General features: G+C 48.6%; 1 protein-coding gene across 1 annotated transcript in view; it reads right to left on the reverse strand.

Annotated features, from left to right (window-relative positions):
• LOC115115909 (phospholipid-transporting ATPase IB-like) overlaps positions 1–24,234 on the reverse strand; it is a 115,832-nt gene that overhangs the window by 89,198 nt on the left and 2,400 nt on the right. The window contains 2 exon segments of the mRNA XM_065019347.1: positions 166–265; positions 7,081–7,225. Coding sequence (XP_064875419.1) covers positions 166–265; positions 7,081–7,225 — 245 coding nt within the window.

Genomic DNA, 24,234 nt, shown 5'->3' on the forward strand with positions numbered 1-24,234 from the left:
GGTCAGGTTGTCAGTGCAGGTTACAGATAGAAATGTAATGGATAGAGCTGATTTGTTTCATAGTTCTACTCCACAGAGAATCATATCTTGTCAACACATTTCTTTCTGAATGCTCCAGAACGTTGCTCCCTCCAGAGTAAACAACATGTACTGGGCGTGGCCTACCTGCATCAGGGCGATGAAGAGGAAGAAGGCATTGGCGGCCCGGCGGATCTGCTCGTACAGGAAACGAGGCAGGAAGGTGAGCACGCCGTACTTAGTGGTACTGAGAAGGAGGAGAAGTAGGAGGAGGAGGGATACATGTACAACACAGGGTTAGTCACCACGGTAATGAAACACAAATACACACACCAAAAAAGTAATCCCCCTTGGGCTGTGAGTATACTGTAGACAAAAATAGGGAGTTTGATTTGACTTTCTCGATGTTCTCCAAGGTAACACAGAGTCACTAGAGTTTAAATCCCTTCTTCAAAACATTCTTCAAAAATCTCTACTAAAATGATCGATGCACATGAAACCCCATTACCGAGACAACACAATTAGACTCAAAATGTCCTATGGCGGTGAAATGGGAATATTTAAGATGAATAACGTTAATAGTCATTAACAATGATTAGCATATTTATATTTTCCCTTTTCTGTAATGCACATGATTTCCAGTGTTGTATTTGTGACTCTCCTTTGTGTACTGATTGATGGTCACTAGACCGGATCTTCTGGATTCTTCTCATACCGTTAACAGTGAAGGACGTGAGAGCTCCTGAAGGTGTAAGGACCGAGGACACACTGATTCTTATAGTGTTGATGACAATATGAATACTGTGTGATTCTGTAGCAGCAGGCAAACACAGTGCCTTCTGGTTTGACTTGGTACAATCCTCTCAGGCTGATGTTTAGAGAACATTGAGTGGTGTCTGGTTAGAAGAGAAAAAGGCCCGTCTCCAGGAGCTGCATGTTGCAACTTGCAATTCAACTGAAATGATTTTGATCTGTTTTCAACGGCGGCCCTCCTTTTTGTTCAACTGGAAATTCCTGTTACAGGCAGCAAAACATTACCGGATCAGGTGGCACTTTACTATACCATTATAACATGTCTATAACACTGTCCTGACACACATTTAGACCGGTTGGATATATTATTATGGCTGGTTATGACACCTACATAAGAGAGTGTCAGAACCCACCACACAAGGAAATACCTTCCATTACACCATAGCCTACATGTCAACAGTATGTTCATGTTATTTGAACATGTTCTGAAGCCCACAGACCTCCACAGTCTCTGTTTCATCGGCCCGTCTCTGGCGGTCTGGAAAAGGCTTTTTCTCGGCGTGGCCCTTAAAAAATGGTCTCCCTGCAACGAGCCCACAGTCACACACAAAGACCAGGATATCAAATAGCAGACGCAACAGCTTAACCGGATATACACACACACACACACACACACACACACACACACCTTCTTCTGGTACTACAGTGTGTTGAGATAAGCACATCTGACCCACACATTAAAGAGACAAATGATGAAGTGTATTTTCTTAGTCCAAGTTAAGTGACACAGGATGGTCATAATGATTTATGACATTTGCCATAAAGAGTATTTTATACAAGTTATTTAAAATATGATGAAAAAAAAACCATGAGCGTAAAGAATTCATTACAACAACAACAAAGGACATAAGAAACAAACGTTCAAACGAAAGGAAACTTCTTGTCAGGGAAAAAATACATTTGAATAAATGCAGGTGTCATAACCAGCCATAAAACAACACAATATAAGTCACAGGTGTAAATATATGGGTCATGACAGTGTTTTGACCATTTATGACAGGTTATGACAAGTTATGTCAGCTGTTATGACACATTATGACATGATTATGACCGCGGCATAACATGTTATGGGGTTGGGTGTCAAGTAAAGTGTTACCAAGGATCTATTATGGGCTGCACACTTTCACACTCCTGCAAATGGACCGAACCTCACTGTTCAAAGCTTTATATTTAGACCAAATAGGGGTGTATGAGGCCTTGGAAGGCTCACCCTGTCAGTCAATCATCTCTATGGCTCAGACAACAGCAATTATTAGCATTGATAATAGCCAACAACTGTAAGAGTTTTTTGAGAGACAAACATAACTACCAGCCTTCCCTTCAGGGCTCGTCGTTATCCTGGCCAATATAGCTAAGTCAAGGGTGTGTTTATGTGTACGTTTGTGTGTAAGAGAGTATAAATCCTCCATCACATGTACACCTCCTTGGAGATGAGCCCACAGTCACACACAAAGACCAGGACATCAAATAGCAGACATAACAGCACCTGCTGACCCAGATACACACACTTCTGGTACCTCAGTGTGTTCATACCTCATCTGATTCACACGTTAAACCTGCTTATATCTAATCTAACAGACAAATGATACCACACACACAAGTTCTGTCATAAAGTAGTTGGTTGATAGTGTTCGCTGTATAGAAAGGAAAAAATGTTTGTTTATAACGTGGCCATGTAATTGCTGTGATGGTATCAGGGCAGTTTATGGTTGTGGTAATTACAGTATATTGAGATGTAACAGATCTAAGGTGGTTGTCTGAGTGTTACTGTGGTTACTGTGTTTGTTAATGAGTTATGATTGCGCCTAGAGACTGATGTATGGTCCGTTTTTACATTTCTTCCCTAATGGTTAAGGTTAGGAAACTGTCGAGTTCAAGCTGATCCTAGAGCAGTGTCTAGGGACAACATCTACGCCAAGTATTCGTTGACGGTGGTTGTGTTGCTGTGGCAACTGATTCATAGGTGGAGGAGATTTTCACTCATGCACAGGGACAAAGGGACACAGATACACAGAGACACAATACCTCAATTACCTCGACTAACCGGCGCCCCGCACATCGACTCACTATTGTTGTTTTACTGCTGCCGTTTAATTATTTTTTTATTTTTTTATATATATATATTTTTTTTACTTATCTATTTTTTTTCTTAACTTCTTAAAGCATTGTTGGTTAAGGGCTTGTAAGTAAGCAATTCACTGTAAGGTTTACACCGGTTGTATTCGATTTGACACAGGGACGTGAAGAAAACATGTAGTGAAGGCAGAGAAGGGGTGGAAGAGGAAAACAGAAGGGGTGGAAGAGGAAAACAGAAGGGGTGGAAGAGGAAAACAGAAGGGGTGGAAGAGGAAAACAGAAGGGGTGGAAGGGAAAACAGAAGGGGTGGAAGAGGAAAACAGAAGGGGTGGAAGAGGAAAACAGAAGGGGTGGAAGAGGAAAACAGAAGGGGTGGAAGAGGAAAACAGAAGGGGTGGAAGAGGAAAACAGAAGGGGTGGAAGAGGAAAACAGAAGGGGTGGAAGAGGAAAACAGAAGGGGTGGAAGAGGAAAACAGAAGGGGTGGAAGAGGAAAACAGAAGGGGTGGAAGAGGAAAACAGAAGGGGTGGAAGAGGAAAACAGAAGAGGTGGAAGAGGAAAACAGAAGGGGTGGAAGAGGAAAACAGAAGGGGTGGAAGAGGAAAACAGAAGGGGTGGAAGAGGAAAACAGAAGGGGTGGAAGAGGAAAACAGAAGAGGTGGAAGAGGAAAACAGAAGGGGTGGAAGAGGAAAAGAGCTATAGGAATTTAATCTCAGAGTAATCAATAGGACCAGTGAAGCCCTAAAACACAAAACACAGACATACACAGGGCATGGCTCCAGAGACAGATGTCCAATCACAGGCCAGTAAATGGCCTGGTGATCCAATGAGACAATTTGACGAAGGCCCACCTTAATCTCATTAACGGACCTGAAATAGGCCCCTTTCAGAGCAGAATTGAATCTCCTGACAGTAAAGACAGATCGGTGAGGTGTGTTTGCCGATTGCCCCACGTAACTAGGGCCTGATGGATTCTATAGGCGGCAGGGTAATGTTCAGGAGGGCGTAGTCTCCTAAATGTTCCAGATAGAGTTGTAGGGCATACAGTGCCTTGCGAAAATATTCGGCCCCCTTGAACTTTGCGACCTTTTGCCACATTTCAGGCTTCAAACATAAAGATATAAAACTGTATTTTTTTGTGAAGAATCAACAACAAGTGGGACACAATCATGAAGTGGAACGCCATTTATTGGATATTTCAAACTTTTTTAACAAATCAAAAACTGAAAAATTGGGCGTGCAAAATTATTCAGCCCCTTTACTTTCAGTGCAGCAAACTCTCTCCAGAAGTTCAGTGAGGATCTCTGAATGATCCAATGTTGACCTAAATGACTAATGATGATAAATACAATCCACCTGTGTGTAATCAAGTCTCCGTATAAATGGACCTGCACTGTGATAGTCTCAGAGGTCCGTTAAAAGCGCAATGAGCATCATGAAGAACAAGGAACACACCAGGCAGGTCCAAGATACTGTTGTGAAGAAGTTTAAAGCCGGATTTGGATACAAAAAGATTTCCCAAGCTTTAAACATCCCAAGGAGCACTGTGCAAGCGATAATATTGAAATGGAAGGAGTATCAGACCACTGCAAATCTACCAAGACCTGGCCGTCCCTCTAAACTTTCAGCTCATACAAGGAGAAGACTGATCAGAGATGCAGCCAAGAGGCCCATGATCACTCTGGATGAACTGCAGAGATCTACAGCTGAGGTGGGAGACTCTGTCCATAGGACAACAATCAGTCGTATATTGCACAAATCTGGCCTTTATGGAAGAGTGGCAAGAAGAAAGCCATTTCTTAAAGATATCCATAAAAAGTGTCGTTTAAAGTTTGCCACAAGCCACCTGGGAGACACACCAAACATGTGGAAGAAGGTGCTCTGGTCAGATGAAACCAAAATTGAACTTTTTGGCAACAATGCAAAACGTTATGTTTGGCGTAAAAGCAACACAGCTCATCACCTGAACACACCATCCCCACTGTCAAACATGGTGGTGGCAGCATCATGGTTTGGGCCTGCTTTTCTTCAGCAGGGACAGGGAAGATGGTTAAAATTGATGGGAAGATGGATGGAGCCAAATACAGGACCATTCTGGAAGAAAACCTGATGGAGTCTGCAAAAGACCTGAGACTGGGACGGAGATTTGTCTTCCAACAAGACAATGATCCAAAACATAAAGCAAAATCTACAATGGAATGGTTCAAAAATAAACATATCCAGGTGTTAGAATGGCCAAGTCAAAGTCCAGACCTGAATCCAATCGAGAATCTGTGGAAAGAACTGAAAACTGCTGTTCACAAATGCTCTCCATCCAACCTCACTGAGCTCGAGCTGTTTTGCAAGGAGGAATGGGAAAAAATTTCAGTCTCTCGATGTGCAAAACTGATAGAGACATACCCCAAGCGACTTACAGCTGTAATCGCAGCAAAAGGTGGCGCTACAAAGTATTAACTTAAGGGGGCTGAATAATTTTGCACGCCCAATTTTTCAGTTTTTGATTTGTTCAAAAAGTTTGAAATATCCAATAAATGTCGTTCCACTTCATGATTGTGTCCCACTTGTTGTTGATTCTTCAAAAAAATACAGTTTTATATCTTTATGTTTGAAGCCTGATATGTGGCAAAAGGTCGCAAAGTTCAAGGGGGCCGAAAACTTTCGCAAGGCACTGTATAAAGCCAACATGATTTCCTATTCTACATAACAGAGAAGCATAACTATTCTACAAATGTTCTATTTGAACATTCTGACTGTGCTGCACACCACTGTGCTGCACACCACTGTGCTGCACACCACTGTGCTGCACACCACTGAACTCAACCCTATCTCCTCAAGTCAACATAAATACACTGAGGGGTAATAACAAATGTAAAACAATACATTGGTCTGCAAAGCTATAGGACTTTATAGCTCCAGTGTCGTCGTCCCCATCGAATATGCAGCCGACAGCTGGGAGGGTGTTTGTCCAAGAGATTCCACACAAATTAAGATTCTGTTTGGGCCCTACCCAGAACCCTGCCCATGAGAGATAGCCACACACCAAATCATTAACCAACTGGTTGTGAATGTTTTCACTTTAAAGACTGGATTTGTTAAGGCCAGATCCTCTGCTTACCAGGGTTGGGAACTATTTAAATTCCAGGGAATTCAGAAGGTAAGCCAAATTCCAATTGCAATTTTTCCTAATTGAAAAGCATAGAAGATAATTGTAATTTCAGAGTACTTCCTGAATTGAAGGAATTAGTATCCATTTTAAAATGTAGTGTGAGAAGGTTGTTTGCTTCAGCTGATCAGGACAGCACAGAGTAAAATGACAAGTGACCAGACCTGGATCATACTGTAGATCTTGTTAGATTTGGGGATATTTTTTTCCTGAGCAAAACACATTTCTTTCAAACTTTGAATGGAACCTATTCTATTCTATTTCATGCTAGACTACTAAATCTCTTCCATTACCATCTGAGGCAGTTCTATTAACTCTCTGTAGTTACCTTTCTTTCAGTGCCTGCTTTAAAAATACATGAGTCATTATTGATTAGAGGAATAGTTCACCCAAATGACAAAATGACACATTGGTTTCCTTACCCTGTAAGTAGTCTATGGACAAGGTATGACAGAAATCCATGATTTGGTTTAGTTTCCCAGGCACGGTTTCCACATGCTAACAATTTAGCATTTGTGGCACAAATCCCATTCAAGTCATGGGACCGATCATGTCCAAATCAACCGAAAATATCTTAAATTGATTGTGAAGCTCAACAAAAAACCTTAGATGTGTTGATATGATGCGCAAAAAAAATGCTAAAATCGGTCACATGACAGTAGCCTAAATGTTCATGTGAAGCACTTTCCTCAGACTGACACTAACAGGGGAGTCCTAAAACAACAACCCGTTGATGCCTTTCTCCAATTATCGGAGGTCATTTAATACATAATTGATAAAAATTTACAACCATAATTTACTGTTCCGTAAATGGCCCATTATCTCCTATAGCCTATCAATAATAAGATCACTGGGCAATCACAAAAACAATTTAACTAAAACAAAATAAAAATAAAAAAACAAATTCCTAAAAGTATCAACAAACTTTATTGTAGGCAATCATAATATCACAAACCGTCTGGAAAGGCAGACTTGATGATAAAGATGCTGTAGCCAGATTACATTTTACCTGACATGATTATCACAGAACTTGGTGTTCTGAGGTTGGTTGAGCAGAATCGTCCGCGCCGTGGCATCTGTGGGATCCGCCTGAGAAGTAGTCCCAGACATCTCATCATCTGCCTTGTGGTAGCCGGCGGATGAGCAAGAGGGTCCTGCACGGTTCGATTGATGGGAGAAAGATAAGGCTAGGGTAAGTATGTGTGTGGGGGAGACAGAGACATACGAGACGTTGTTTACAGTTAAACAGCGGAGGGCATAAATAACAGGTAGGTAGGGCTAACTGTATTCTGATGTAAACTGTCGGAGTGGCGGTCGATGTCAATGAATTCCCCCCTCCCCATTCCAAACAGCCCCTCTTCTTTCAGTGCGCTCGATGCTGTTGCACCATCACCAATACACACACAAGCCGCTCAACGCCCACGGGACCATCTGTATAGAATGTGCTGAGGGATGTACTATGTTCAAACAAACACCGTTGGTTTGACTCTTTTAATCGTTGCGGAAACCTTGTGTATTTGTTTATCTAACACAATTGGGGACTTGTTACATCGTCCTATGTGCGCACAGAGCACCTGCATTATCACCCAAGAGAACCTGAACCGGCGCGGCATGAATCGCGCGGCACTGCTTCCATACTGGGTCACACCTCTTTTGTGGTTGTCTCGTTTAAAATCAAGGTGAATCCGCGATCCGCACGACTCGCACACCCACTGAGCGTCGGAGGAACATGTTCTATCATCGCGCTAAATAACGGAGGGGGGAGTGAGAGGCAAGCAGTTGCGGAATAGTTTACCCAGCTGGCACAACGAGCCTCGGCGAGGACAGCTGGAGCACGCCCGTCACTCGTCTCCTTTCCCTCCGCCTCGCTGTTGAGTAAGCTCCCGAGTCCTGGTTGTGAGAATACCCCAAGCCCACAGACCTCCGCCGCCTCCGTTTCATCGGGCCGTCTCTGGCGGTTTAGAAAAGCCTTTTTCTCGGCATGGCCATTAAAAATTGCCTCCCTGCAACGCGGATTAGATGATGCTCCGAAACCAGACAACCGCCCCAGTCTCCCGCTAAGGCTTGACTACGGGTGTTCCCATCTGAGGGCGGGCTGAGGGCTCCGGATTTAAAGGGACAGTTGCCCCCTGCGCGAGGCTGGTATAGTGTCTGCTGTCTGGCATATTTTTTTGCAGGCTTGTTTTACCAGTTTATTTTACACTTGTAAGGGGACGAGTCATCCATCAAGAGATCACGTTCCTCATTTTCCCACACTGTTTCCTGGGGCCTTATACGGTTCAGTCACTACATTCACTATTCAGGGCAGGCTATATGAAATCATAGCCACAAACTGCAATATTGGCCCTACTGCACCTCAATTTCTAACTAATTTCAGGTTCTACTCCAAACTTCACTAGCAATACAATTGGCAATCAATTCTTACAAGAGTGGGCCCTGTTTGGATCGCCTTGTGGGGCTGGAATTGAAAACATCCATCATTATTCCATCAATAATTCAGAAAAATAACACAAGGCAGCAGAGCTTTCCCTCTGTGTGCTAAGTTATTTCTGTGTGTAGCCTGTCAAATGACTAGGCTGAAATGGCCCGGTTGAAAGCAGAACAGATGGTCATTACAGCCCCTGATAGCATCAATATTCATACACATCCTGTTTTCCACTGGAATGGGGACAGGGACACACGTCTAGGAGGAGTGGAGATCACAGTAAGGTCTTGTTAGGCAGATCAGGTAAGCATCCAGCATGCAGGAAGGGACATATGAACTACATACAGGTGTCACAGTGTGTGCAGGCTTAGAAACAATTTATGCTTGATCTGAAAATGTGGTCGAAGGCTCCGTATGGAGGTTGTGACGTAGTTGTGGACCCTCCAGAGGCTTGCAGAGGCCAAATTGATCTCCGTACCGCATCGCCGGGCGCCTCCCAAATTTTGTAACAATGGGGAGGGTAGAGATCCGCATTGACATGATTGGTTGACGGTAGGTGGGGGCAGGAGGTCCTGTATAAACACAAACTTACATCCTTGACAAGTTCCTTCTCAACAGCTCAACGCTGCTCCGTGAAGCGCAAGAAGAATGAATGCCCTGACTACTGCAGAGGCCGTATCCCTGTAAATGCTGCACGGCCAATGCAGACGTCAGATTGACCATGCAGTGCCTTTTAGGTATGTTTAATCAGGTGCTAGAGCTGGACTGGAACACAACACACATAGCAGACATCCAGGACCAAATGTTCCAACCACTCATAAAGATTCATGCAGGGAGCCTCCTGGTCGTCTGGGGCTAGTTCACAGGAGACCGAACGGGTCAAAGGTCATCTGAGCAGACTGATCACTGTGGTCACGTTCCCCTGCTCAGACGTTGCACGCATCAACCGATGGTTGCCTGCCACGTCGTTAGGCAACAGATTGATATAAAATATGTGGTTAGCTGATAAGTAAAATGCCTATCCAGGCGTTGTAGGATTGGCATGTGTCAGAAATGCCTGCGCAGAGGAACGCACCATTAGTGGCTAACCAACAGGCCAATAAATCACCTCCCACCATCTATCTCACAGCTCACTGGGGAGAGAGGGGAGGAGAGGAGGTTGTGATCACATAGGAGTGTACATTTTTAGCAGAGGATGCAACAAGGTGAAAGACAATGCAGTGGAGAAGGAGTAAGACAGCTACAGGGCCTCATGATGATTTGTTTTGATTTGGGCTGACCCCGACTAAAACAAGTATTGGTCGATTGAAAGTCGTCTGTTCTTTTGACAAGTCGATTTGGTCGACATTACTAAACGTGTATTCTTCCATATGTAAACACACACCATGTATGCATTGAGCTTGTCTGATGCTTTAATAAGCACACTGTTTGATAAAACAGGACACACATGACTCAAGAGGGAACCAGAGATCACGATAACCAGAAGAAAAACCCTGTCCAGACCATCCTCCTCTGCTCCTACTGGCTTTCTCAGATTCTTCCGCTACTCTCCGGTAATAGGCTACACCCGGAGTCAGCAAACTTTCTCATTTCTCATCAAACTTTCCAATTTATCTTAGCGTTTCTACCGAACTGTGTGCCAGTTATGGTTTTCATATGCACATTTTCATGGAACAGTTTCATTTCATTTATAATAACGTCTTCGTATCTCAAAATCATTGTCATGTGGTTAATCAAAATTCTATCCAAATCTAAATGAAAATGACACAAACCTAAAAAGTCACTTCTATTGCCAACTACTATATGTAAAAATAGCCGATAAAGCCAAATAATAAAAACACTGCAGCCTGCAGGTAGAAAGTATCCTGATAAAATGTAAAACCTGTAAATCACATTGGCTACACATGGCCTGTCTGCAACAAACTTGAACCATTCAACTTGGGTCTGTCAAGGCAAAGGGTGGCTACTTTGAAGAATCTCGAAATATAAAATATATTTTGATTTGTTTAACACCTTTTTGGTTACTACATGATTCCATATGTGTTATTTAATAGTTTTGATGCGTTTACTATTATTCTACAATGTAGAAAATAGTAAAAAATAAAGAAAAACCCTTGAATGAGTAGGTGTGTCCAAACTTTTGACTGGGGACAGGGCGGGCTGAGAAAACAGAGTGATGGCCTCTATTAAAAAGAGGAGGATCCCATCAGTTTTCTATAGGCTAGGCCTAATATATTTATTTCTCAACTTTCCTAATATTAAGCACATTACTTGTCTTTACGGGAGTATAGCCTACCTGGCGGGCATGAAAATGAACCACGGGAAAAGCGTCCTCCATTCGCTATTTAAGTGCATAGATGACATGTATCCCCCCTGTTTCAAGCCATATGCGTGATAATGGTCCATTCTAAATCAAAACAAATTTCACACATTATTTAGTATATGTAAAGACAAGATTAAATCAAGAATAGTCTGATGGGTGACAATATTAGCCTATCAATTTATATATTATATATTATCACTTATGAATGATGCCCAGCATAAGGCAAGAAACAATACATACCTTTTTTTTAGAAACTTTTTCAAATCATAGTCCCAGACCTGTAGCCTAGACCATATTTTATTAATGTTTTATTTAACTAAGCAAGTCAGTTAAGAACAAATTGTTATTTACAATGACGGCCTACCCCGGCCAAACCCTCCCTTAACCCGGATGACGCTGGGCCATTTGTGTGCCACCATATGGGACTCCCAATCACGGCCGGTTGTGATACAGCCTGGAATCGAACACCTCTAGCACTGAGATGCAGTGCCTTAGACTGCTGCGCCACTTGGGAGCCCATAAGCCTCTATGTTTTGATAAGGTTTGCATCATAACTAAAGTGGCCAAATAACTTCTTAAAATTAAGCACATTAATCCGCTTTACAATGGGTGTAGAGCCTAATTGGCATACATTCGCGCTTATAGCCTACTGCTGTGTGTGCATTGCTGTTCTTGTAATGTGAAAAAATAGCCCAATAATTTATAAAAAATGTAAAGCTAAACGTTCTGATGTGTTGCGTCAGCCTTATAGCGTAAAAACGTTTTTTCGATGCTAGTGGTTGTATTCATTTGGGATCTATCGCATCACACAACTGTCCCAGACTATGTTTGGAATATTTATTTCTCGGACAGAATCGGGCAACTTTTGTACTCTGGGGGATAGTAGATTGACATAAGCTAGTGCTTTTGCTGTTCGTTAGGCCTATTCATCTTTTTGGCTAACGAAAAGTAAATGTGGACAGTTCTAATATCTTCAATATGCGCCTCGGAAATGGATAGGACGCGTGCGTATGTGTATGTCTTCACTTGTAGCATGTGAGAAAGACCCAATCACGTGATGGAGAGCCATGTGAGTGGGATGTGAGTCGAAGCACGCAGCACAAAGGGAGAAGGGAATTAAAATGATTATAAAAAAGACATTACAGCCACACAAGGGGCTTGCGCCGGGAAATCCCAGGTATTATCAAGTGCTTGTCAAATTGTGAATAAGAGACTGATGAAGTGTGTACAGCCTGCACAAAAAAAACAAAGCAGAGCTCAGGCCTTTCATGCAACTTTTTTCAAATCATCATTAGAGTCGTGTCATGCAGCCTTAGAATGTATTAATAATCTAAATTATAATAATAATAATAATAATAAATTTATAGCCCGACCTTTGTATCACAACTAACATTACATAAATAACTCTAAATTAAGCATATAGGGGTACCTGTTTCTTTGTTAACTGCTCAACACTGAATGTGCACACTCCCTCAAATCGTTGGAGAAAAGATCCTTTCTATTTTATTCAGCTTTGTTCAGTTGTATTCTTCATACTATAAAATAATGCCATGGAATTCAAAGCTAATCCTGTCTGCTAAATGAAATAGTGTAGCCCACAGCCATATGGTATAGCCAGATCAGGACCTAACATAAAGACAACTCAGAGTATTCTGTTCTTCTGAAATAGACTACATTTTCTTCATATCATGTTTCTTTAGACCTGTCTAAAATAAATCATGGATTTATTGTGAAGGTGTACGCTATATTACATGTATTTATTAGACTTTTTAAAAAGTAGATTTTCCAAAGGTCTGCATCAGTGGAAGCCAAGAGATGCTAAATGTGTTTATGTTAATTAACGGTCAATTACCGTGAGAACGGCAGATATATGCTTGACAATCACAGGCTAACTCAATTTTCTGACCGCTGCAGTCCTAATTATGATGTCCACCAATTGAATGTGACAGTCGGATAGCGACGCTCAGTGTTTCTTGTTTTGGCTTATGGTTTTGACTATCTGTAAAACAGGCATACAAAGTCAGTCGTGACTAAAAATAAACTACATAATAAACTAAATAAACTAAACTACAAATTCAGACAGCCCACTTGAAGGTCCCACCCTCTGAAAACGTCTTGGTGAATCGGAGGTTCCCCCATCACCCCCCAGTCTCCCTGTGTTGATTCGTTGCCCCTCCCATTACAGGAAAGCATTACCTACAGAGCAGCGCCGTCTGACCGTCTGACCCCTACGAGGTTCCATGGCTGTCCCTGTTCCTAAGGTGACCTCTAGCCAGGTCGTTTACTTCCTGGTCAAGGTTGACCTGCAGGTCTGCTGGGGTGGCCAGTGGGTCCAGTTACCAAGACGATGGAGTGAACAGTTAGTAGAGGAGTGAAAGCCTCTTTCCTAGAGCACAAGCTGGAGTAGTAATCCTCTCTCTGTCTGCTCTGCAACTTCCTCTACCTGCTAATCCATACACTGATAATCCTACAGGTGAGACCAGAGACAGGATAATACATTTATACCTAATCACATATACTGTACTGTTCACGCATGCACAGACACACACTTACACTCCCATACACACATTCACACAAAGCTAAAAAAAAAAATATTAGTGGCAATGCATTTACACTTGCAAAAGCCCAACTACTCGCCTGCTCACCCTCTCAGTCACTCACTCTCACCCAACCCAACAGTCAACCGAAACACATGCATGCATCTATGTGCATGGTTAATTCATGCCATGTGCATATGCATGGGTCACAAGTGTGCTTTATTTACATATGCAGTTGAAGTTGGAAGTTTACATACACTTAGGTTGGAGTCATTAAAACTAGTTTTTAAACCACTCCACAAATGTCTTGTTAACAAACTATAGTTTTGGCAAGTCGGTTAGGACATCTACTTTGTGCATGACACAAGTCATTTTTCCAACAATTGTTAACAAACAGATTATTTCACTTATAATTCACTGTATCACAATTCCAGTCGGTCAGAAGTTTACATACACTAAGTTGACTGTGCCTTTAAACAGCTTGGAAAATTCCAGAAAATTATGTCATGGCCTGTGGATGTATTTCAAGGCCTACCTTCAAACTCAGTGCCTCTTTTCTTGACATCATGGGAAAGTCAAAAGAAATCAGCCAAGACCTCAGAAAAAATATTGTAGACCTCCATATGTGTGGTTCATCTTTGGGAGCAATTTCCAAACGCCTGAAGGTACCACGTTCATCTGTACAAACAATAGTACGCAATTGGGTATGGGACCACGCAGCCGTCATACCGCTCAGGAAGGAGACGCGTTCTGTCTCCAAGAGATGAACGTAGTTTGGTGCGAAAAGTGCAAATCAATCCCAGAAGAACAGTAAAGGACCTTGTGAAGATGCTGGAGGAAACAGGTACAAATGTATCTATATCCACAGTAAAATGAGTCCTACATCGACATAACCTAAAAGGCCGCTCAGCAAGGAAGAAGCCACTGTTCTAAAACTGCCATAAAAAAGCCAGACTGCGGTTTGCAACTGCACATGGGGACAAAGATCTGATTTTTTTGAGAAATGTCCTCTGGTCTGATGAAATAAAAATAGAACTGTTTGGCCATAATGACCATCGTTATGTTTGGAGGAAAAAGAGGGGTGCTTGCAAGCCGAAGAACACCATCCCAACCGTGAAGCATGGGGGTGGCAGCATCATGTTGTGGGGGTGCATTGCTGCAGGAGGGACTGGTGCACTTCACAAAATAGATGGCATCATGAGGCATGAAAATTATGTGGATATATTGAAGCAACATCTCAAGACATCAGTCAGGAAGTTAGAACTTGATCGCAAATGGGTCTTCCAAATGGACAATGACCCCAAGCATAGAGTACATCCAAAGTTGTGGCAAACTGGCTTAAGGACAACAAAGTCAAGGTATTGGAGTGGCCATCACAAAGCCCTGACCTTAATCCTATAGACAATTTGTGGGCAGAACTGAAAAAGTGTGTGCGAGCAAGGAGGCGTATAAACCAGTTACACCAGCTCGGTCAGGAGGAATGGGCCAAAATTCACCCAACTTATTGTGGGAAGCTTGTGGAAGGCTACCTGAAATGTTTGATCCAAGTTAAACAATTGAAAGGCAATTGAGTGTATTTAAACGTCTGACCCACTGGGAATGTGATGAAAGAAATAAAAGCAGAAATAAATCATTCTCTCTACTATTTTTCTGACATTTCACATTCTTAAAATAAAGTGGTGATCCTAACTGACCTAAGACAGGGAATTTTTACTAGGATTAAATGTGAAAAACTTACTTTAAATGTATTTGGCTAAGGTGTATGTAAACTTCCGACTTCAACTGTATGTGACCATGTTCTTGTGTGTGTTTTGTGTGTCTTTCGATATGTGTACAAGATATTGCAGAGTGAATACATGGTGGTTTATACAGTATGTGTATATGTGATCGTATGTCAAGTCTATTTACTACGAGCACATAAAGTCACTGTGCAGACAGGCAGACCAGCCTAGTCCAGCGGTCACCAGCCCTGCCTGGTCCTAGAAAGTTGTGTGTCTCTAGTATCAGGGTTTAGTGACCACCACTGTGCTCTAGTCCAGGGTTGGGATTCATTTTCAATTGAAATTCACTCCTTGAATTGATTGGCCCCGACCGCTGCTCTAGTCATTAAAGGTTACTATTCCAGTGCACGCACTAGTGAACTCCAAGCAGTGAGAGGTGCCAGCCTGGTCAGCCTGTGAACTCCAAGCAGTGAGAGGTGCCTGGTGAACTCCAAGCAGTGAGGGGCACCAGCCTGGTGAACTCCAAGCAGTGAGGGGTGCCTGGTGAACTCCAAGCAGTGAGGGGCGCCAGCCTGGTGAACTCCAAGCAGTGAGGGGCGGCAGCCTGGCCAGCCTGTGAACTCCAAGCAGTGAGGGGCACCAGCCTGGCCAGCCTGTGAACTCCAAGCAGTGAGGGGCGCCAGCCTGTGAACTCCAAGCAGTGAGGGGCGCCAGCCTGGCAAGCCTGTGAACTCCAAGCAGTGAGGGGCACCAGCCTGGCCAGCCTGTGAAATCCAAGCAGTGAGGGGCGCCAGCCTGGCCAGCCTGTGAAGTCCAAGCAGTGAGGGGTGCCAGCCAGGCCAGCCTGTGAACTCCAAGCAGTGAGGGGTGCCAGCCTGTGAACTCCAAGCAGTGAGGGGTGCCAGCCTGGCCAGCCTGTGAACTCCAAGCAGTGAGGGGCGCCAGCCTGGCCAGCCTGTGAACTCCAAGCAGTGAGGGGCGCCAGCCTGTGAACTCCAAGCAGTGAGGGGCGCCAGCCTGTGAACTCCAAGCAGTGAGGGGCGCCAGCCTGTGAACTCCAAGCAGTGAGGGGCGCCAGCCTGTGAACTCCAAGCAGTGAGGGGCGCCAGCCTGTGAACTCCAAGCAGTGAGGGGCGCCAGCCTGTGAACTCCAAGCAGTGAGGGGCGGCAGCCTGGTGAACTCCAAGCAGTGAGGGGCGCCAGCCTGTGAACTCCAAGCAGTGAGGGGCGCCAGCCTGGCCAGCCTGTGAACTCCAAGCAGTGAGGGGTGCCAGCCTGGCCAGCCTGTGAACTCCAAGCAGTGAGGGGTGCCAGCCTGGCCAGCCTGTGAACTCCAAGCAGTGAGGGGTGCTAGCCTGGCCAGCCTGTGAACTCCAAGCAGTGAGGGGCGCCAGCCTGGCCAGCCTGTGAACTCCAAGCAGTGAGGGGCGCCAGCCTGTGAACTCCAAGCAGTGAGGGGCGCCAGCCTGTGAACTCCAAGCAGTGAGGGGCGCCAGCCTGTGAACTCCAAGCAGTGAGGGGCGCCAGCCTGTGAACTCCAAGCAGTGAGGGGCGCCAGCCTGTGAACTCCAAGCAGTGAGGGGCGCCAGCCTGGCCAGCCTGTGAACTCCAAGCAGTGAGGGGCGCCAGCCTGTGAACTCCAAGCAGTGAGGGGCGCCAGCCTGTGAACTCCAAGCAGTGAGGGGCGCCAGCCTGTGAAGTCCAAGCAGTGAGGGGTGCCAGCCAGGCCAGCCTGTGAACTCCAAGCAGTGAGGTGTGCCAGCCTGGTCAGCCTGTGAACTCCAAGCAGTGAGAGGTGCCAGCCTGGTCAGCCTGTGAACTCCAAGCAGTGAGAGGTGCCAGCCTGGTCAGCCTGTGAACTCCAAGCAGTGAGAGGTGCCAGCCTGGTCAGCCTGTGAACTCCAAGCAGTGAGAGGTGCCAGCCTGTGAACTCCAAGCAGTGAGGGGTGCCAGCCAGGCCAGCCTGTGAACTCCAAGCAGTGAGGGGTGCCAGCCAGGCCAGCCTGTGAACTCCAAGCAGTGAGGGGCGCCAGCCTGGCCAGCCTGTGAACTCCAAGCAGTGAGGGGTGCCAGCCTGGCCAGCCTGTGAACTCCAAGCAGTGAGGGGTGCCAGCCTGGCCAGCCTGTGAACTCCAAGCAGTGAGGGGTGCTAGCCTGGCCAGCCTGTGAACTCCAAGCAGTGAGGGGCGCCAGCCTGGCCAGCCTGTGAACTCCAAGCAGTGAGGGGCGCCAGCCTGTGAACTCCAAGCAGTGAGGGGCGCCAGCCTGTGAACTCCAAGCAGTGAGGGGCGCCAGCCTGTGAACTCCAAGCAGTGAGGGGCGCCAGCCTGTGAACTCCAAGCAGTGAGGGGCGCCAGCCTGGCCAGCCTGTGAACTCCAAGCAGTGAGGGGTGCCAGCCTGTGAACTCCAAGCAGTGAGGGGCGCCAGCCTGTGAAGTCCAAGCAGTGAGGGGTGCCAGCCAGGCCAGCCTGTGAACTCCAAGCAGTGAGGTGTGCCAGCCTGGCCAGCCTGTGAACTCCAAGCAGTGAGGGGTGCTAGCCTGGCCAGCCTGTGAACTCCAAGCAGTGAGGGGCGCCAGCCTGGCCAGCCTGTGAACTCCAAGCAGTGAGGGGCGCCAGCCTGTGAACTCCAAGCAGTGAGGGGCGCCAGCCTGTGAACTCCAAGCAGTGAGGGGCGCCAGCCTGTGAACTCCAAGCAGTGAGGGGCGCCAGCCTGTGAACTCCAAGCAGTGAGGGGCGCCAGCCTGGCCAGCCTGTGAACTCGAAGCAGTGAGGGGCGCCAGCCTGTGAACTCCAAGCAGTGAGGGGCACCAGCCTGTGAACTCCAAGCAGTGAGGGGCGCCAGCCTGTGAACTCCAAGCAGTGAGGGGCGCCAGCCTGGCCAGCCTGTGAACTCCAAGCAGTGAGGGGCGCCAGCCTGTGAACTCCAAGCAGTGAGGGGTGCCAGCCTGTGAACTCCAAGCAGTGAGGGGCGCCAGCCTGTGAACTCCAAGCAGTGAGGGGCGCCAGCCTGGCCAGCCTGTGAACTCCAAGCAGTGAGGGGCGCCAGCCTGTGAACTCCAAGCAGTGAGGGGCGCCAGCCTGTGAACTCCAAGCAGTGAGGGGCGCCAGCCTGTGAACTCCAAGCAGTGAGGGCGCCAGCCTGCCAGCCTGCTCAGGTGAGGGCGCCAGCCTGTGAACTCCAAGCAGTGAGGGTGCCAGCCTGGTCGCCAGCCTGTGAACTCCAAGCAGTGAGGGTGCCAGCCTGGCAGCCTGTGAACTCCAAGCAGTGAGGGGCGCCAGCCTGTGAACTCCAAGCAGTGAGGGCGCCAGCCTGTGAACTCCAAGCAGTGAGGCGCCAGCCTGTGCCAAGCAGTGAGGGGTGCCAGCCAGGCCAGCCTGTGAACTCCAAGCAGTGAGGTGTGCCAGCCTGGTCAGCCTGTGAACTCCAAGCAGTGAGAGGTGCCAGCCTGGTCAGCCTGTGAACTCCAAGCAGTGAGAGGTGCCAGCCTGGTCAGCCTGTGAACTCCAAGCAGTGAGAGGTGCCAGCCTGGTCAGCCTGTGAACTCCAAGCAGTGAGAGGTGCCAGCCTGTGAACTCCAAGCAGTGAGGGGTGCCAGCCAGGCCAGCCTGTGAACTCCAAGCAGTGAACCAGCCTGTGAACTCCAAGCAGTGAGGGGTGCCAGCCAGGCCAGCCTGTGAACTCCAAGCAGTGAGGGGTGCCAGCCAGGCCAACCTGTGAACTCCAAGCAGTGAGGGGTGCCAGCCAGGCCAGCCTGTGAACTCCAAGCAGTGAGGGGTGCCAGCCAGGCCAGCCTGTGAACTCCAAGCAGTGAGGGGTGCCAGCCTGGCCAGCCTGTGAACTCCAAGCAGTGAGGGGCGCCAGCCTGTGTAAGACAAGACTCTAACTCACTTCTGTCAAACCTGTCACTGAGGCGAGAGCACATGGCGAGAGCGCATGGAGAGAGCACATGGCGAGAGCGCATGGCGAAAGCGCATGGCGGCCACGCCGACGCCCCGCTCGGGGTCCAGGTGGTCAGGAGACTACTACTGACTAATGGGAGTCAACACTAACTGCTCTGGGGGAGACAGAAATCATGGAGCAGGCCACCAGCCGTGGGACGGGAGACAAAGATAAGGGAGTAGGCCACCAGCCGTAGGACGGAAGACAAAGATAAGGCAGTAGGCCACAAGCCGTGGGACGGGAGACAAAGATAAGGGAGTAGGCCACCAGCCGTGGGACGGAGGACAAAGATAAGGCAGTAGGCCACCAGCTGTGGGACGGGAGACAAAGATAAGGGAGTAGGCCAACAGCCGTGGGACGGGAGACAAAGATAAGGGAGTAGGCCACCAGCCGTGGGACGGAGGACAAAGGCAGTAGGCCACCAGCCGTGGGACGTAGGACAAAGATAAGGGAGTAGGCCACCAGCCGTGGGACGGGAGACAAAGATAAGGGAGTAGGCCACCAGCCGTGGGACGGAGGACAAAGGCAGTAGGCCACCAGCCGTGGGACGTAGGACAAAGATAAGGGAGTAGGCCACCAGCCGTGGGACGGAAGACAAAAATAAGGCAGTAGGCCACCAGCAGTGGGACGGGACACAAAGATAAGGGAGTAGGCCACCAGCCGTGGGGCGGAGGACAAAGATAAGGCAGTAGGCCACCAGCCGTGGGACGGGAGACAAAGATAAGGCAGTAGGCCACCAGCCGTGGGACGGAGGACAAAGATAAGGCAGTAGGCCACCAGCCGTGGGACGGAGGACAAAGATAAGGGAGTAGGCCACCAGCTGTGGGACGGGAGACAAAGATAAGGCAGTAGTCCACCAGCCGTGGGACGGGAGAAAGATAAGGCAGTAGGCCACCAGCCGTGGGACGGGAGAAAGATAAGGGAGTAGGCCACCAGCCGTGGGACGGGAGAAAGATAAGGCAGTAGGCCACCAGCCGTGGGACGGGAGAAAGATAAGGGAGTAGGCCACCAGCCGTGGGACGGGAGAAAGATAAGGGAGTAGGCCACCAACCGTGGGACAGGAGCAAGATAAGGCAGTAGTCCACCAGCCGTGGGACGGGAGAAAGATAAGGCAGTAGGCCACCAGCCGTGGGACGGGAGAAAGATAAGGCAGTAGGCCACCAGCCGTGGGACGGGAGGAAGATAAGGGAGTAGGCCACCAGCCGTGGGACGGGAGACAAAGATAAGGGAGTAGGCCACCAGCCGTGGGACGGAGGACAAAGGCAGTAGGCCACCAGCCGTGGGACGGAGGACAAAGATAAGGGAGTAGGCCACCAGCCGTGGGACGGGAGACAAAAATAAGGCAGTAGGCCACCAGCAGTGGGACGGGACACAAAGATAAGGGAGTAGGCCACCAGCCGTGGGGCGGAGGACAAAGATAAGGCAGTAGGCCACCAGCCGTGGGACGGGAGACAAAGATAAGGCAGTAGGCCACCAGCCGTGGGACGGAGGACAAAGATAAGGCAGTAGGCCACCAGCCGTGGGACGGAGGACAAAGATAAGGGAGTAGGCCACCAGCTGTGGGACGGGAGACAAAGATAAGGCAGTAGTCCACCAGCCGTGGGACGGGAGAAAGATAAGGCAGTAGGCCACCAGCCGTGGGACGGGAGAAAGATAAGGGAGTAGGCCACCAGCCGTGGGACGGGAGAAAGATAAGGCAGTAGGCCACCAGCCGTGGGACGGGAGAAAGATAAGGGAGTAGGCCACCAGCCGTGGGACGGGAGAAAGATAAGGCAGTAGTCCACCAGCCGTGGGACGGGAGAAAGATAAGGCAGTAGTCCACCAGCCGTGGGACGGGAGAAAGATAAGGCAGTAGGCCACCAGCCGTGGGACGGGAGAAAGATAAGGCAGTAGGCCACCAGCCGTGGGACGGGAGGAAGATAAGGGAGTAGGCCACCAGCCGTGGGACGGAGACAAAGATAAGGGAGTAGGCCACCAGCCGTGGGACGGAGGACAAAGGCAGTAGGCCACCAGCCGTGGGACGGAGGACAAAGATAAGGGAGTAGGCCACCAGCCGTGGGACGGGAGACAAAAATAAGGCAGTAGGCCACCAGCAGTGGGACGGGACACAAAGATAAGGGAGTAGGCCACCAGCCGTGGGGCGGAGGACAAAGATAAGGCAGTAGGCCACCAGCCGTGGGACGGGAGACAAAGATAAGGCAGTAGGCCACCAGCCGTGGGACGGAGGACAAAGATAAGGCAGTAGGCCACCAGCCGTGGGACGGAGGACAAAGATAAGGGAGTAGGCCACCAGCTGTGGGACGGGAGACAAAGATAAGGCAGTAGTCCACCAGCCGTGGGACGGGAGAAAGATAAGGCAGTAGGCCACCAGCCGTGGGACGGGAGAAAGATAAGGGAGTAGGCCACCAGCCGTGGGACAGGAGAAAGATAAGGCAGTAGGCCACCAGCCGTGGGACGGGAGAAAGATAAGGGAGTAGGCCACCAGCCGTGGGATGGGAGAAAGATAAGGCAGTAGTCCACCAGCCGTGGGACGGGAGAAAGATAAGGCAGTAGGCCACCAGCCGTGGGACGGGAGAAAGATAAGGCAGTAGGCCACCAGCCGTGGGACGGGAGGAAGATAAGGGAGTAGGCCACCAGCCGTGGGACGGGAGACAAAGATAAGGGAGTAGGCCACCAGCCGTGGGACGGAGGACAAAGGCAGTAGGCCACCAGCCGTGGGACGGAGGACAAAGATAAGGGAGTAGGCCACCAGCCGTGGGACGGGAGACAAAGATAAGGGAGTAGGCCACCAGCCGTGGGACGGAGGACAAAAATAAGGGAGTAGGCCACCAGCCGTGGGACGGGAGACAAAGATAAGGGAGTAGGCCACCAGCCGTGGGACGGGAGACAAAGATAAGGGAGTAGGCCACCAGCCGTGGGACGGAGGACAAAGATAAGGGAGTAGGCCACCAGCCGTGGGACGGGAGACAAAAATAAGGCAGTAGGCCACCAGCAGTGGGACGGGACACAAAGATAAGGGAGTAGGCCACCAGCCGTGGGGCGGAGGACAAAGATAAGGCAGTAGGCCACCAGCCGTGGGACGGGAGACAAAGATAAGGCAGTAGGCCACCAGCCGTGGGACGGAGGACAAAGATAAGGCAGTAGGCCACCAGCCGTGAGACGGAGGACAAAGATAAGGGAGTAGGCCACCAGTTGTGGGACGGGAGACAAAGATAAGGCAGTAGTCCACCAGCCGTGGGACGGGAGAAAGATAAGGCAGTAGGCCACCAGCCGTGGGACGGGAGAAAGATAAGGGAGTAGGCCACCAGCCGTGGGACGGGAGAAAGATAAGGCAGTAGGCCACCAGCCGTGGGACGGGAGAAAGATAAGGGAGTAGGCCACCAGCCGTGGGACGGGAGAAAGATAAGGCAGTAGTCCACCAGCCGTGGGACGGGAGAAAGATAAGGCAGTAGGCCACCAGCCGTGGGACGGGAGAAAGATAAGGCAGTAGGCCACCAGCCGTGGGACGGGAGGAAGATAAGGGAGTAGGCCACCAGCCGTGGGACGGGAGACAAAGATAAGGGAGTAGGCCACCAGCCGTGGGACGGAGGACAAAGGCAGTAGGCCACCAGCCGTGGGACGGAGGACAAAGATAAGGGAGTAGGCCACCAGCCGTGGGACGGGAGACAAAGATAAGGGAGTAGGCCACCAGCCGTGGGACGGAGGACAAAAATAAGGGAGTAGGCCACCAGCCGTGGGACGGGAGACAAAGATAAGGGAGTAGGCCACCAGCCGTGGGACGGAGACAAAGATAAGGGAGTAGGCCACCAGCCGTGGGACGGGAGACAAAGATAAGGGAGTAGGCCACCAGCCGTGGGACGGGAGACAAAGATAAGGGAGTAGGCCACCAGCCGTGGGACGGGAGACAAAGATAAGGGAATAGGCCACCAGCCGTGGGACGGGAGACAAAGATAAGGGAGTAGGCCACCAGCCGTGGGACGGGAGACAAAGATAAGGGAGTAGGCCACCAGCCGTGGGACGGGAGACAAAGATAAGGGAGTAGGCCACCAGCCGTGGGACGGGAGACAAAGATAAGGGAGTAGGCTCACTGCTTGGGACGGGAAAGAACAACACAGAGAGTCAGTAACGCAATGCCACTATTGTCCGGGGCTGGCCACACACAACAACACACGTGTGAGTAAGTAATCGATGTGTGTGTGTGTAGGTGAGTTCAGCTGTGAGTCTAGAAGAGGCAATTAACTGTGTGTGTGTGTGTGCCTGCGTGTTTATGTAGACTGTGTGTGTGTGTTTCTACTTGTGAATGCTGTTGGAATGTCGTTGACATTGTCTTGAGTCCCATGAAGGTTGTACAACAGTGCTACTCTGTGGCCAACTGATCACATTGCCTCCTGAAGCTTTTCTGCAGCTCATCATATTTGTTCCCTAGACTGACCGTGCCAGCCACACATCCATCCATAGAGAGCATTCATTCCCCAAATGGTATCCTTAACAACCTAGCAGCCATTACAACCAGGAATTATACACTATATATAAAAAGGGTATGTGGATACCCATTCAAATTAGTTGATTTGGCTATTTCAGCAACACCCGTTGCTGACAGGTGCATAGTATCGAGCATACAGCCATGCAATCTCCATGGACAAACGTTGGCAGTAGAATGGCCTTACTGAATAGCTCAGTGACTTTCAACGTGGCACCATCATAAGATGCCACCATTTGTCAAATTTATTCCCTGCTAAAGCTTCCCCGGTCAACTGGAAGTGCTGTTATTTTGAAGTGTAAACGTCTTGGAGCAACAACGGCACATCCGCGAACTGGTAGGCCACATAAGCTCACAGAATGGGCCCGCCGAGTGCTGAAGCCTGTAGCCCGTAAAAATCCTCTTCTCGAAATGGGTTTCCATGGCCGGGAAGCCGCACACAAGCCTAAGATCACCATGTGCAATGCCAAGCGTCAGCTGGAGTGGTGTAAAGCTTGCCGCCATTGGACTCTGGAGCAGTGGAAACGCGTTCTCTGGAGTGATAAATCACACTTCACCATCTGGTAGTAAGATTTTGGGTTTGGCAGATGTCAGGAGAAAGCTGCCCCAATGCATAGTGCCAACTGCAAAGTTTGGTGGAGGAGGAATAATGGTCTGGGGCTGTTTTTCATGGTTCAAGCCCCTTAGTTCCAATGAAGGGAACTCTTAACGCTACAGCATACAATGACATTCTA

The sequence above is a fragment of the Oncorhynchus nerka genome, linkage group LG6, assembly GCF_034236695.1.
Source record: "Oncorhynchus nerka isolate Pitt River linkage group LG6, Oner_Uvic_2.0, whole genome shotgun sequence".
Classification (NCBI taxonomy): Eukaryota; Metazoa; Chordata; class Actinopteri; order Salmoniformes; family Salmonidae; genus Oncorhynchus; species Oncorhynchus nerka.